Below are 11,620 nucleotides of genomic sequence, written 5' to 3' on the forward strand. Positions count from 1 at the left end.
ATTGCCATTCACTATTAATCTTCTGTTGAACTAGAATGAGTAGGTCTGCAAGTGCGCCAAGATTCTATTGTGCGCAAAATATCCATATTGTGCTTTGATCCAGAGATCATTTTTTTGTGTGTTGTGAGGTTCCTCTATGTTTGAAGGTCCTAGGTCAATTTATAGAAAAATAAATCAGAAAAATAAAAGTAGGCTGGTTCAGGGTCAGCTAGTTTGGTTCTTAGATACAAAAACGGAGAACCGATTATTATTGAATAAATTCCTAATACTTAGTTTAGAACCTACTCATCCTGAAATCGATGATCCTAAGAGTAAGTCTTATCTTAAGGAGACTTCATGGGACAATTTTACCTCCCTATAGAACATTCCAAATGAGTAATATTCTGTTTTCCTTGAATTGTTGGACCATTAATCCTAGAAAGTGTATTCCCTTTCACCTCTAACTCATTTTCTCCCTTCTTTAGCAAGAAAAAGAAAAAGAAAGAAAAGCTCATTTTCTCTTTTCAAAGCTTTAAAACTTGACCGGGTCTTTATTTGAAAAAAAAAAAAATGAGGAATAAAAAAGTACAGTGAAAGTTTGAGCATTTCAACTATATTGCTACTTTTTACCTGCTCTCAACTCATGATAATTTCAATCATCACAGTGAAAAAGATACCAAAATCCATAATATGATACTTCTTAAGATCTTTTACATGATATCCAATAGTTATAATAAAAAAAAAAGAAAAAAAAACAAACGTAGTTCATTCTGACACATGAAAACAATCAAATGAGGCGAGCTAATACACGCATATTAGGAGATTCGCCTAGCTTTAAATCACTCGTTTCTTACACCTTTTGTGATACAAACGACAAATTTGTTCTTGAAAATGTGATTAATCAATTTAACCTGACTGAGCACAAATTCAGCCGATAATCCTATTCTACTTCTATTTAATTGGATTATAAAAAAAAATCTTTGCAGTGATATTCTCAAGGTCAGCCCTCCAACAAAAATGGGGAAAAGCACTAAACGCCATTGTTTCAAACCTTGGTCGTCTCTGAATTTTCCTCAGCAGCAGCTTCCTTTTACTTCCTTTCTTATCTTCTTCTCCTTCTTCCATGGAATCAGTACCTACTTTCTAATCGTTCAGATTAACATGGAGAAAGAAAAGAGTGCATAAAAATAGAGCACTGAGGAAGCATCCACTCTTCCGTTTGGTGCCATCTAACAATTTATAGCTCTATTTCAAAGACAAGATATCAATCAAGTGGTCTCGGCACGGAATAGATGAAAGATAAATAACCACGAGCATTTGTTTATCTCAACCTCAAATTTCCAACTTAGTAAGAATGACAATTTTAAACAAAATTGAAATATAAAATCACATCCATAATTACTAGCTCGGTCCTTTCTTGACGTCTTTCATGCATTTCTAATTCTGTTTCAACTCACTTATTACCTTTTAAATGAATTATCAAATTCTGATTTTCAATAACCAAATAAAAAATGAACCTATGCTTATATTTTTATTTGGATGCAATATACTTGTGCACAGATTCTAGTTCTTAATAGCCCAATTGAAAAATTATGGTACATGCTACTCGTGAGTGGATTAAGCCAACAAGCTTGACTTGAATAGGGTGAGGTCCAAAAGAAGATAAGGCAAGGACTAAAAGCATATGCAGCTGCTCCTAATCGATCAATTACCAATTAATTAAAGATTTCATGTTCGTTTTTTCTTGTGTGGTAACATATTCATGTTCGTACTTGTTCATAGAGATTAGTTCATCCATCCTTTTATGCAGCAAAAAAGCATCTTTCTTTCCAACTGTTGCCCTCAGATTCCCTTGCACAAAGGGCAGAGTCAGAGAAAGAGGAAAATTGATAACAATTCATTCCCTTTTTCACTTTTAATTCGTATTCATGAAGGTTTCTATGTGTAATCAATTCATAATTCAAAACCCTATTGGACTAAATATCGTTGCTTCCTTCTAAAAGTAAGCCCAAACACTTAATTCCCTTCTTTTCTATTTTTTTCCTAAATTATCTTTTAGTTTTTGAATATTTCGCATACTTATTTTTTCATTGGTTTACTGACTTTTCAAGAGCAGAATGATATGCTAACAAAATTGTAATAAAAAATGACCCAGAAGAGAACTTAAGGACAGTGTACAAGTATTTCATATATCCTTAGTAAATACTAATGCGATATGCTCATTTGGTGTCATTTAACAAATCATAGCTCAATTTTGCAGACAATATATCATTCAATAATTTAAATTTGAAAGTTTGAAGTGAATAGTTTGGTAAAATCATATCATAAAACTTTGATAAAATTATTGGCATGTGGGGCCAGCATGAGAAAAATAAGAGAGAAATGACAACGACCATTTGTTCATCTCTACCTCGCATTTCCAACTTCGTTAAGAATGACAGTTTTAAATAAAATTAAAATATGAAATCACTGAATTTGAACCAAAACATAAAAGAAGTGAAGCAACTGACCGGAAACGAATAGAGAAGCAACATTCACATAAGGAATTAAGAACATAAGCCAACGAGCATTTGCAGAAAAGCATTCTAAAAGCATCTTTCATTGTTCTCATTTGAACTTTTCCCTCTTAGATTGCCATGGACAAAGAGCAGAGTCAGAGAAAGAGAAAGAGAGCAGAGGAAGAGAGCACTGATGGAGCATCCACTTCTTCATCGATCTCTCTAGAAGCTACTGGTGTAGGTAGCAGTCAATATGGCGTGTTCTTGAGCTTTAGTGGCTCGGATACTCGCAAGACATTCACTGATCACCTCTATCATAGTTTGCTTAAGGCAGGGACTGTACCGTTTTCCGTGTTTAGGGATGAGAATAGCATCTCAATTGGTGAGAATTTTGGTTCAAAGATTCTTGATGCCATTGCACAGTCTAAGATTTCAATCCCTATCATCTCTGAAAATTATGCTTCGAGCAAATGGTGCCTCCGCGAGCTCGTTCGTATCATGGAATGCAAGAAGAGCATGTCGCGCATAGTGTTGCCTATATTTTACAAAGTTGCCCCATCGGATGTGCGGCATCTAGAAGGAAATTTTAAAAATGCCTTCGAATCGAGTCGGAAGCATTTTGATGAGAAGGATATCCAAGAAGTGCAACGAGCACTTAATGAAGTCGGTTACTTAAATGGATGGGAATCTGAGAAATTTGCTAACGGGTAATTTACTGAACTTTTCTTTTTTGTTAAGTAAGTTTTTTCTTCATGCAGATCCGGTGAAATGCAGATGAATTACTCTCACTGCAACCTCAGAAAAGATCCCCTAGATGTCCCAAAATAAACAACCATAATGCTTCGAAGACAACAAACACCAGTACTCCCAAAGATGTCCTTGAAAACTAAACCAACGACAACTAAAACCAAAGCATCTGATAGTGCCCGAGAATTTACATTTTTCCTTCGATACAGAGCAAAAAAGACAAAGAAACGACAATACCTCCAACCAGCAGTATCGATCACTTACCAATAGGCCTCCAAATGACTCCAATGCTCGGTCTTCCAAACCTTGATCATCACTAGATAAAATCAACCTCCTATAGCCAAAAAGGGTTGGCTTAGTTGATAAGGATCAAATGCTTCGCATAGACTATGTCTAGGTTCATGACCTCTCATTGTCTTTGTTGTTTGACAGGCACGAGGGAAAATTGATGGAATGTGTGGTCGAAATTGTTAGAAGCATATTACGGGAAGATTTTCTACTGGATGTGCCTAAGCAGCTAGTTGGACTTGATGGTCATATGAAGGAAATTATGACTTGGATTGACAATCCTTCCATGAGTGCTCGAATGATTGGAATTTATGGCATGGGCGGGATAGGCAAGACAACTCTTGCCAAGTGCATCTACAATAGACTCTTGAATAAATTTGGGCATGTTAGCTTCCTTCCAGATGTTCGAGAAACTGCCAAGCGCCACAATATTATGTATCTACAACGTCAATTGATATCGGATATACTAAAAGACAAGAATGAAGTGTCTAGAATTGATGAGGGAATTAATATAATCAAATCGATTCAGAGGAAAAAATGTTCTCATTCTTCTAGATGATATAGATGAGAAGAATCAACTAGATGCGTTGGCTAGGGAACGTGATTGGTTTATGGCAGGAAGTCTGATCATTGTTACTACCAGAAATAAAGCCATTCTTGATCAATCTGAATTTGATGTAGACTTTAAGTATGAACTGAATGAGTTGGATATGGTGCAAGCTATGCTTTTGTTTAATAGACATTCATTTCGTATGGACTATTCTCCGAGGGACTTTGAGCGCATATCTAGTGATATCGTAGCTACCATGGGAAGGCTTCCCTTGGCGGTTAAGGTTGTAGGTTCATACTTGTATAAAAAAACGAATCGAGGAGTATGGGAAGATGTGCAAAAGAAGTTAAAAAACCAACCATATAGAGACGTCCAAGATACATTGCGAATAAGTTATGATGCATTAGAAGAAGGACATAAGCAGATTTTTCTCGATATTGTTTGTTTCTTTATTGGCATACATGATGGTGGCGAAGTTGCACAATTCGCCATGTGCATGTGGGAGGATTGTGGGTTTTATCCAAATCAAGGAATTGAAGAGTTGAAGTTGAGGTGCTTAATTAAAATTGGAGGTAATGGTGAATTTATGGTGCATGATCAACTTAGAGATCTTGGAAGGAGCATTTTTTGCCAAGGACAACCGCTCGAGAAATGTAGTGGACCATGGGACAACAACTATGAGGGAGTCCGAAAAGTAGTAAGATATTCAGAGGTAAAATATGGCACTTTTTTTTTTTTTTATCCTCTTCCTCTTATTTAATATATTTAATCTGATCTATTCTTATATTTCATTGAGCATGAAAAGATGCTCTTACTTTCTAGGAAAAAAAATCTATTTAAACATCCATTTATGTACATCATAGATTAATTGTGACACTAAATAAATCATAAGTATCTCAAGGATGAAAAAGTTATATCATTGATTCAATTTCATCGATGTAAATTACATATGTAAAAATTTGTTTGGCAATCAATTCAAAATCCTTTAACTACAATTTTAGACTATAAATCTCATTTACTTAAAGCATGCAATTGTCTTGAAAATATTGATAATCAGAAGGACTATAATTATGAATGAAGACGAAGTATAAACATCATAGATCAAATAAATGAAGATTTCCTAGTTAAGAAAAAAAGGAGATAGTATAATAACCGATAAATAATTCAAAGCAATAAGATTGGAAAAAAATTTCACACTTATCACATATGTTTGCTTTCTAGTACGGCCAAATGTATTGTGGTGCTCTTGTGATTTAGAAAGCGGATGTTTGATATATTTTTTTCTCTGTTTTGATTTTGAAGAGACCGGTCCCTCAACTAGTTATTTATATCTATCTCTTTTCATTGTTATCTCCTCTTAATAGATAGCAAAAATCCCTTAAAAATATATACAGGCAAATCTTACCGTTTTTTAGGGTTTTATCCCATTGACCTTGCTTATTTCATGGATTAGGTTAGGCGTATAATAAAGAGTGGATTTCCTTATAACAAACATCTCTATCTGCTATAAGTTGTTTTATATTATTTATATTTTTTGGCCACTGCCTCTTTTGCGCCAGAATTCGCTAGACTAACTCGACTATTTTTAAGATAAAAAAAAGAAGAAAACTTGACTAATCGGAGGAAATGTCATGCTTATTATTATATCCATAACCTTGTATTCATTGTATATGATTTTCAGCATGAAGCAAATTTTTTTCAACTATGTTTTATCTTTTAACTTAAATTGTCAATGTTCATGTCATTTTATTATATATTGTCCATTTGAAAAGCTTTACGGTTTCATGGCTGATCAACGGCAAGGAATTAACCCTAGAAATTGACCAAGGGATGTTGGGCAAACAAAGCAGCCTTATATTCTTGATATAATTTCAAATAGTTCGTTCCTATGATTTAATATCACACTCTTTTGTTGATCTAATAACTTCTTAGCATTAGCAAAAAACCACACCATACAGGTGTTTGGAACAATGAAAAAGAAAGGTCAATTCTGTTTTGAATGGACAAAAATGCTGAAAGATGATAAATAGTGTCGAAAAAATGAAATGATTGTACGATTCGAGATTTTGATTTAACTTTGGAAATTGAAATGCTTGTGGGACTAATTTCCAATTGTCTTGACTATTTCAAGTATGATTATGCCTATTTTGTTATATCCTATTTCTTTAGTTAATTTTGGTGAAATATATGCAAATTGTGTGGAAACTTTTGACGAAAGTTTGCGGTTTGAAATCTCCTTTTCATACAGTAGATTTTTTTAATGTAATACATAGTATAGATCGATGTACAAGTGAAAATTATTAAAGATAGTATGGGATATGATTACAACAATTTAGCGACTTTTCAGATGAATAGACTTAAGAGAATTTATACCCATTGCATTTCACTGGTTAATATTTAAAGCAGATATAACGACAAATGTGTCTAACCATAAAAGTGAATTTCTAACCAATTAAACTTTTGGGGGAAAATATAGGTATTATTGTAAAGGTCAAATAAAGCCATAAGGAAATTTCTTTCACTGTTTGCAACTAATTAAATGATCTGTTTTAGCAGGAAAGTTAAACAGTATGTTTTTTGATTTATAAGATGAATAAAGAAACGATGCTATTCTTATGGAAACCAATGTATGATGATTAAACAATGTTACCACGGCACTTTTTAGTTAATCGGTTCATTTTCTAGTTATTCTGAAAGCGACTTATTTTTTTCAATCCTGGTCAAAACTACTAACCAATGTTGCCACGTCACTTTTTAAACAGACTTTACCCAAAAAAAAAAATGTTTCGATTGTCAAAAAAATGAGTAAACACTCCACGCAAATAGTTAATGACGTTAAAGATATTTAGATGCCTTCTAGAGATAAGGATATTTCTTTTAATTTTCTATATCTATTTTCATAATGCATATCATATTTGATTTCTTTTAATTTCCTTCCACGTAAACTTTTCTATATATCTGAATATATTAAAATTCCCCCTTTTTTTTTCTCTTCCACATTATTACATTTAACTAATGAAATGAAAATAGGGTGCTTCCTTAGCTACTTACAAAAATATCGACACTCTTTAACAAATTCTTTTAAAAATTATGTCATTTGAAAATTTACAAGTAAACATTTGTACGTTGTAAACTAGTTTTATGTATTTCTTCTTAAATGAAAGTGAAAATCCATGAGCTACAAAATTTTGAAAAAGAAGAAGAAGCAAGAGATAAAACATTGAGGTGCATTTGCCTCAGTTGTTTTAAAGCAATAATTATTTTTTCCTTTATCTTTGCGTCATTTGTTTAACTTTCAAAAGGTCGTAAAAAAAGAAAAGAAATAAATGTGAGTTTACATATCCATACATGTATAGGGGAAGGATAAAGAGGTAATCGTGCAAAATTCAAGATTTAAAAAAAGCAAAAACTAAAAAGTGAAAAAACTTGCAGAGATGCCCCTGGTTCCACGACTTTTTGGGGCAGCTTCTAGCGGGATTCCAAGTTTTCTTCCTCAAGTGAGATGGCTTGAGTGGGGCGATCCAGAAACGATGCGTCTCTTTCGACGATCAACTTGCATTTGCCAAAATTATCGGTGCTGGACTTATGTGGGGGAGGAATCACAAAGAATTGGGAAGGATGGAATTCATTCAGGGTAAGATTGGGAAAAGAATACATCCTCTCTGCGATCTTGAGGTTTGTTTTTTGTTTAGCCAATCAACTCCTCATTTGACGGATTATTCTCCTTTTGTATTAGGCGTCAAAGCAGCTTAAAGTTCTTGGCGTTCAAGATTGTTATAATTTAAGATGTACTCCTGAACTCTCAGCTTTCACGCAGTTGAAAATTCTCCTATTGAGCGATTGTTATGGATTGGAGCATCTCCACCCTTCTATTGGCGAACTCACAAGCCTCGTTACCTTGGACTTGCGTTACTGTAGAGGTCTCAAGGAGCTACCAGAGGAGGTGGGTGGATTAAAAGATTTAAAAGTACTTCTTTTAGATGACTCTGGTATTACAGCAATTCCTTCGTCTATTGGTTCTTTGAGGAAATTGAAGACACTACATGCCTTCATGTGTAAGTCACTGAGAGAAATCCCCAACTCAATTGGGGATTTACAGAATTTGCAATACCTTAACTTGCAATATACTGCGATCGAAAAGCTTCCCAGTGCTATTGGAGGGTTGAAAAATCTGCAGATTCTAAATCTCAGCTATTGCAGAAGTCTGAAAGGGGCAATTCCAAGTGAAATCGGTGACTTGCCTTCCCTCGAGAGTCTCGATCTTGAGTGGACAAGGATATCTGACCTGCCAGAAAGCGTCCGGAATCTTTCTTCTCTCCAAAGCCTTAACCTATGGGGCTGTAAGGAGCTCCGATCGCTGCCAGAGCTTCCTTCGGGCTTAACATGTCTATCGGTTACTTGTCAGAGTCTTGGACTGCCACAGCTCCTTTGCTTCATCCATCTAAAAACTCGATCTTGAGGTACGCCATTTACTTGAAGACATCCGCGAGCTTTCCTCAATAACATTGAAACTCGTTTTGAGGAGTGGGATAAGCCGATATCACTTTCGCCGCCGGACTCATGCACTTGGAAGAGCTTTCAATAAAAAGTGCGGTTCCATTAAAACATTGGGCCTTTCAGGATTTATTCATCTGAAACAATTACGCATTGAGCATTGCGACAGCCTAGTTGAAATTAAGGGCTGTGATAATTTGGAGTCCTTGGAAGTCATATTTTTATATTTTTGCAAGTGTTTGAAGAAATTCAAGGCTTCTAGGTGCGGCAATCTAATTGAAATTCAAGGTCTTGATGGTGCGAAGTCCTTAGAAGAGTTGGATTTTACAGGATGCAAATCAATGGAGACTTTGCCAGATTTGATAGGATGTGTGAAGTTACGATCTCTAAGAGTTCGAGACTGCAAGAAACTTACACGGCTTCAGGGACTTGAAAAGTTGAATTTAGTTGATTTGGATATTTCTGGTTGTGACTCCTTGGAAGCAACACCGAACTTATCTGGAACTCGCATCTTTAGAAATTATGAACAAGAGCTGTCTTTTGATTCATGGAGTGATGTTTCCTGAATAGAGGTAAATAAGTGGTGAACAATCATTTTTTGTCTGAGATTCATGACCTACTTTTGATCACTTTTTTTGACAAGGAGGTTTTCTATGACAGGGTTCTGTACTATCCTAAATTGCTAGTCTTACATAATTGAAGGAGTGGGGCAGTTGGTTGTAGAAGCTGACATGATGCTTTAGCCAAGATCAAAATGCAGACCCTAATGTCAATAGAAGGCATAGAGGCTGATGAACTTCTGCTACTCATTATTGTATACTACGCCTAGAATTTCCCAATGTCCAATGTTCATATTTTCTTTGAAAAACCATTTTGAGTTACTATGTAAGTTCTTTTATATGTCAAATTTGACTAATGGTAGATATCGTGTTTGGGACAAATGCCTTTAAATTTTCCATAATGCATGAAACCCCTGTCAAGTTTCTTACTGTTCCCCTGATGTCCCTCATTAACCTTCAAAGAAGAGCATAACTTCTCGGAATATGATGAACTGAGCTAAAATAAAATTCAAGGTTCAAGTGTTTCTGTTTGGTGACAAAAAAAAAGTAGTTTTGGCTAGTCTGTCATATATGAATGTAGACCACCTTAACATTATTAGTAGCCGAACTGTTGTTTTGAAGGATTATCAAGCAAGGTAAACTGGTGTTGCTTCTATGACATGTTTGGTTGGTCTATGCGATAATCTAGGCTTACTTTGGGACTTCAATTCAATTAATTGCATCGATGACCTTTTGCATTATTGGACAATTTTTGCCCGTCTCGTGAAACAAGCTGGGATGAGGAGCTCAAGAATCTGCTAATTAGTTTGCATCCCGTTTGATCCTATTGTTGTCATGGAATTGCTTTATGGCATGACTGATTTGGGCATGGCTAACTCGTGGCCGAGGAACTTCAAATTCCATACCGAGGCTGATCAAAATAAAGAAAAGGGACTTTGCAGAGGAAGCTACTGCGACAACTGAGGACCATCTTGCGTGCCAACCTTGAAGATGCTCTGGGGCTGACTGGAGTGTTACAAGGAAGTTTTGATGCTTCTGAATATTCAAACACTTGATCTGATCTCAACGCCACATCCCTGAATGATTGTAAATGTATTTTTTTTTCAATTAAATATGCTTTTTGTATGCTCATCAGGTTCTAGCTCTCCTTTAGTCAAATACTAAGATGCTGATTTTTTGTATGTTACCCTAATGTAGAGTTGTCCGATGCGGTTACATTCTAATGGTATCACTCCCGAATTGATAAGGCTTTGTAGAGGGAGGTATGCACTGCTAGGCTCCTCCATTTTTATCAGTTTATTTGTGTGATGATATCCTTTGAATGTTGTCATATAGGTTTCTGATTTGATAAGATCAGTTTTCATGTATGCAGCATTGGATCTGTAAAGTTGAAATTAACCTCCTCACAAACTAATCATGTAGTTCTGATATTGCTAATTGGATCTTGCAATATAACCCAGTAGCAAATAAATTTTTCTGTTCTGTAGTTTAGGCACTAATCCTTTCAGCATAATTTTATTAATTTCAATTCTGTTCCTAAACACAAATAGGGAAAGTGTTGCTAATTGCTTACTTCTTTTATGCTTGTTGGTTTCTTTTTCATCGGCCATCTAATAAAGTCTCTATTCATTGTGGTCCAACTCTGATTGGTATTGATGTTTACACATTTGTACCTTATCTCTCATGGGGTAAATTCTGATGCTACGATCTTGGATTTATTGATAATTAGTTAGTGCTATCTTCCTTGTGCAGACTAAAGCTGCATTTGATGAAACTTGGAGAAAGTCCCCAGACACCATGGGTTGGAGATACGGGCAAGAATGAGCTATGTCAGTATAGAAAGACATTTTGGAGTTTTTTGCTATTGGCGTTTGTCATTGGCTCTGTGTTGTTATTACTCTTCAAAGGATTCTTGATATAAGGCGACCTCTTCTCATGTGGTGTATTAGTCCTTCGCAAGCTTTGAAATTGTGCTACTCTTTAGCAAAGGCTGCATCACAATCGCTTGGAGGTAGCAACGGCTGCATCATAAATCACTTGGAGGAAGACCGCATGTGTAGACGGTTCTATATGTGGAGTCAAGCTTAAAATGAGAGTTGCTGACAAGATTACCATTTAGATGTCCACTTTAAGCTACAGTTTTGTGACTGGGAGGGACTTTTTTTGTGGAAAAAGCAAATGCCAAGAGATCAGCAAATAATCTGTAAATTGCAGCCAAGAGTTTCAATGAACAGCTTTCCAAGAAGACAGGAGTTTCCCATTTGGAATAATTTTGAACACAAAAGAATGGCATTCATTAGTGTAAAATCATCTCTTTGGTCCAGTTATGTTGGAATATTCATATGTAGGCATTTTTGCAATCACTTTGGCGTGTAATCTCAAACTTGATTTGTTTAAGCATGAATCTAAAAGCAGAAGAGACACAGCCATGTACATTTTCATACCTAAAATCAAGTAGAGAGACTAGTTCGTTCTTGAAGAGCAGCATTACTTTCTCCTTCGAG

General features: G+C 35.4%; 2 protein-coding genes and 1 long non-coding RNA gene across 3 annotated transcripts; all 3 read left to right on the forward strand.

Annotated features, from left to right (window-relative positions):
• Positions 1 to 6: 6 nt before the first annotated feature.
• On the forward strand, positions 7 to 4,177 carry LOC104434922 (disease resistance protein RPV1-like). Its single transcript, XM_039313602.1, has 2 exons — positions 7 to 3,184; positions 3,657 to 4,177. The coding sequence occupies exons 1-2, from the start codon at positions 2,616 to 2,618 to the stop codon at positions 4,069 to 4,071; spliced, it is 984 nt and encodes a 327-aa protein (XP_039169536.1). The 5' UTR covers positions 7 to 2,615; the 3' UTR covers positions 4,072 to 4,177.
• A 3,319-nt stretch (positions 4,178 to 7,496) lies between these two features.
• Positions 7,497 to 8,521, forward strand: LOC104432394 (disease resistance protein RPV1-like). Its single transcript, XM_039316431.1, has 2 exons — positions 7,497 to 7,559; positions 7,799 to 8,521. Exons 1-2 carry the CDS (start codon positions 7,497 to 7,499, stop codon positions 8,519 to 8,521), a joined length of 786 nt encoding a protein of 261 aa, XP_039172365.1.
• Positions 8,522 to 8,621: 100 nt separating this feature from the next.
• LOC104429049 lies at positions 8,622 to 11,616 on the forward strand. The gene is made up of 4 exons (XR_005551576.1): positions 8,622 to 9,128; positions 10,058 to 10,208; positions 10,314 to 10,378; positions 10,869 to 11,616. It is a non-coding gene; the product is annotated as an uncharacterized LOC104429049 (long non-coding RNA).
• Positions 11,617 to 11,620: the final 4 nt, after the last annotated feature.

This window comes from Eucalyptus grandis, chromosome 1, assembly GCF_016545825.1.
Source record: "Eucalyptus grandis isolate ANBG69807.140 chromosome 1, ASM1654582v1, whole genome shotgun sequence".
Classification (NCBI taxonomy): domain Eukaryota; kingdom Viridiplantae; phylum Streptophyta; class Magnoliopsida; order Myrtales; family Myrtaceae; genus Eucalyptus; species Eucalyptus grandis.

What these genes read in the sequence shown, in the direction of transcription:
- LOC104434922 (XM_039313602.1), top strand. Translation starts at nt 2,616, where the DNA reads ATGGACAAAGAGCAGAGTCAGAGAAAGAGAAAGAGAGCAGAGGAAGAG. An exon ending in TCTGAGAAATTTGCTAACGG is followed by an intron (nt 3,185 to 3,656) that starts GTAATTTACTGA and finishes GTTGTTTGACAG; the next exon opens with GCACGAGGGAAAATTGATGG.
- LOC104432394 (XM_039316431.1), top strand. Translation starts at nt 7,497, where the DNA reads ATGCCCCTGGTTCCACGACTTTTTGGGGCAGCTTCTAGCGGGATTCCA. An exon ending in TTCCAAGTTTTCTTCCTCAA is followed by an intron (nt 7,560 to 7,798) that starts GTGAGATGGCTT and finishes CTTTTGTATTAG; the next exon opens with GCGTCAAAGCAGCTTAAAGT.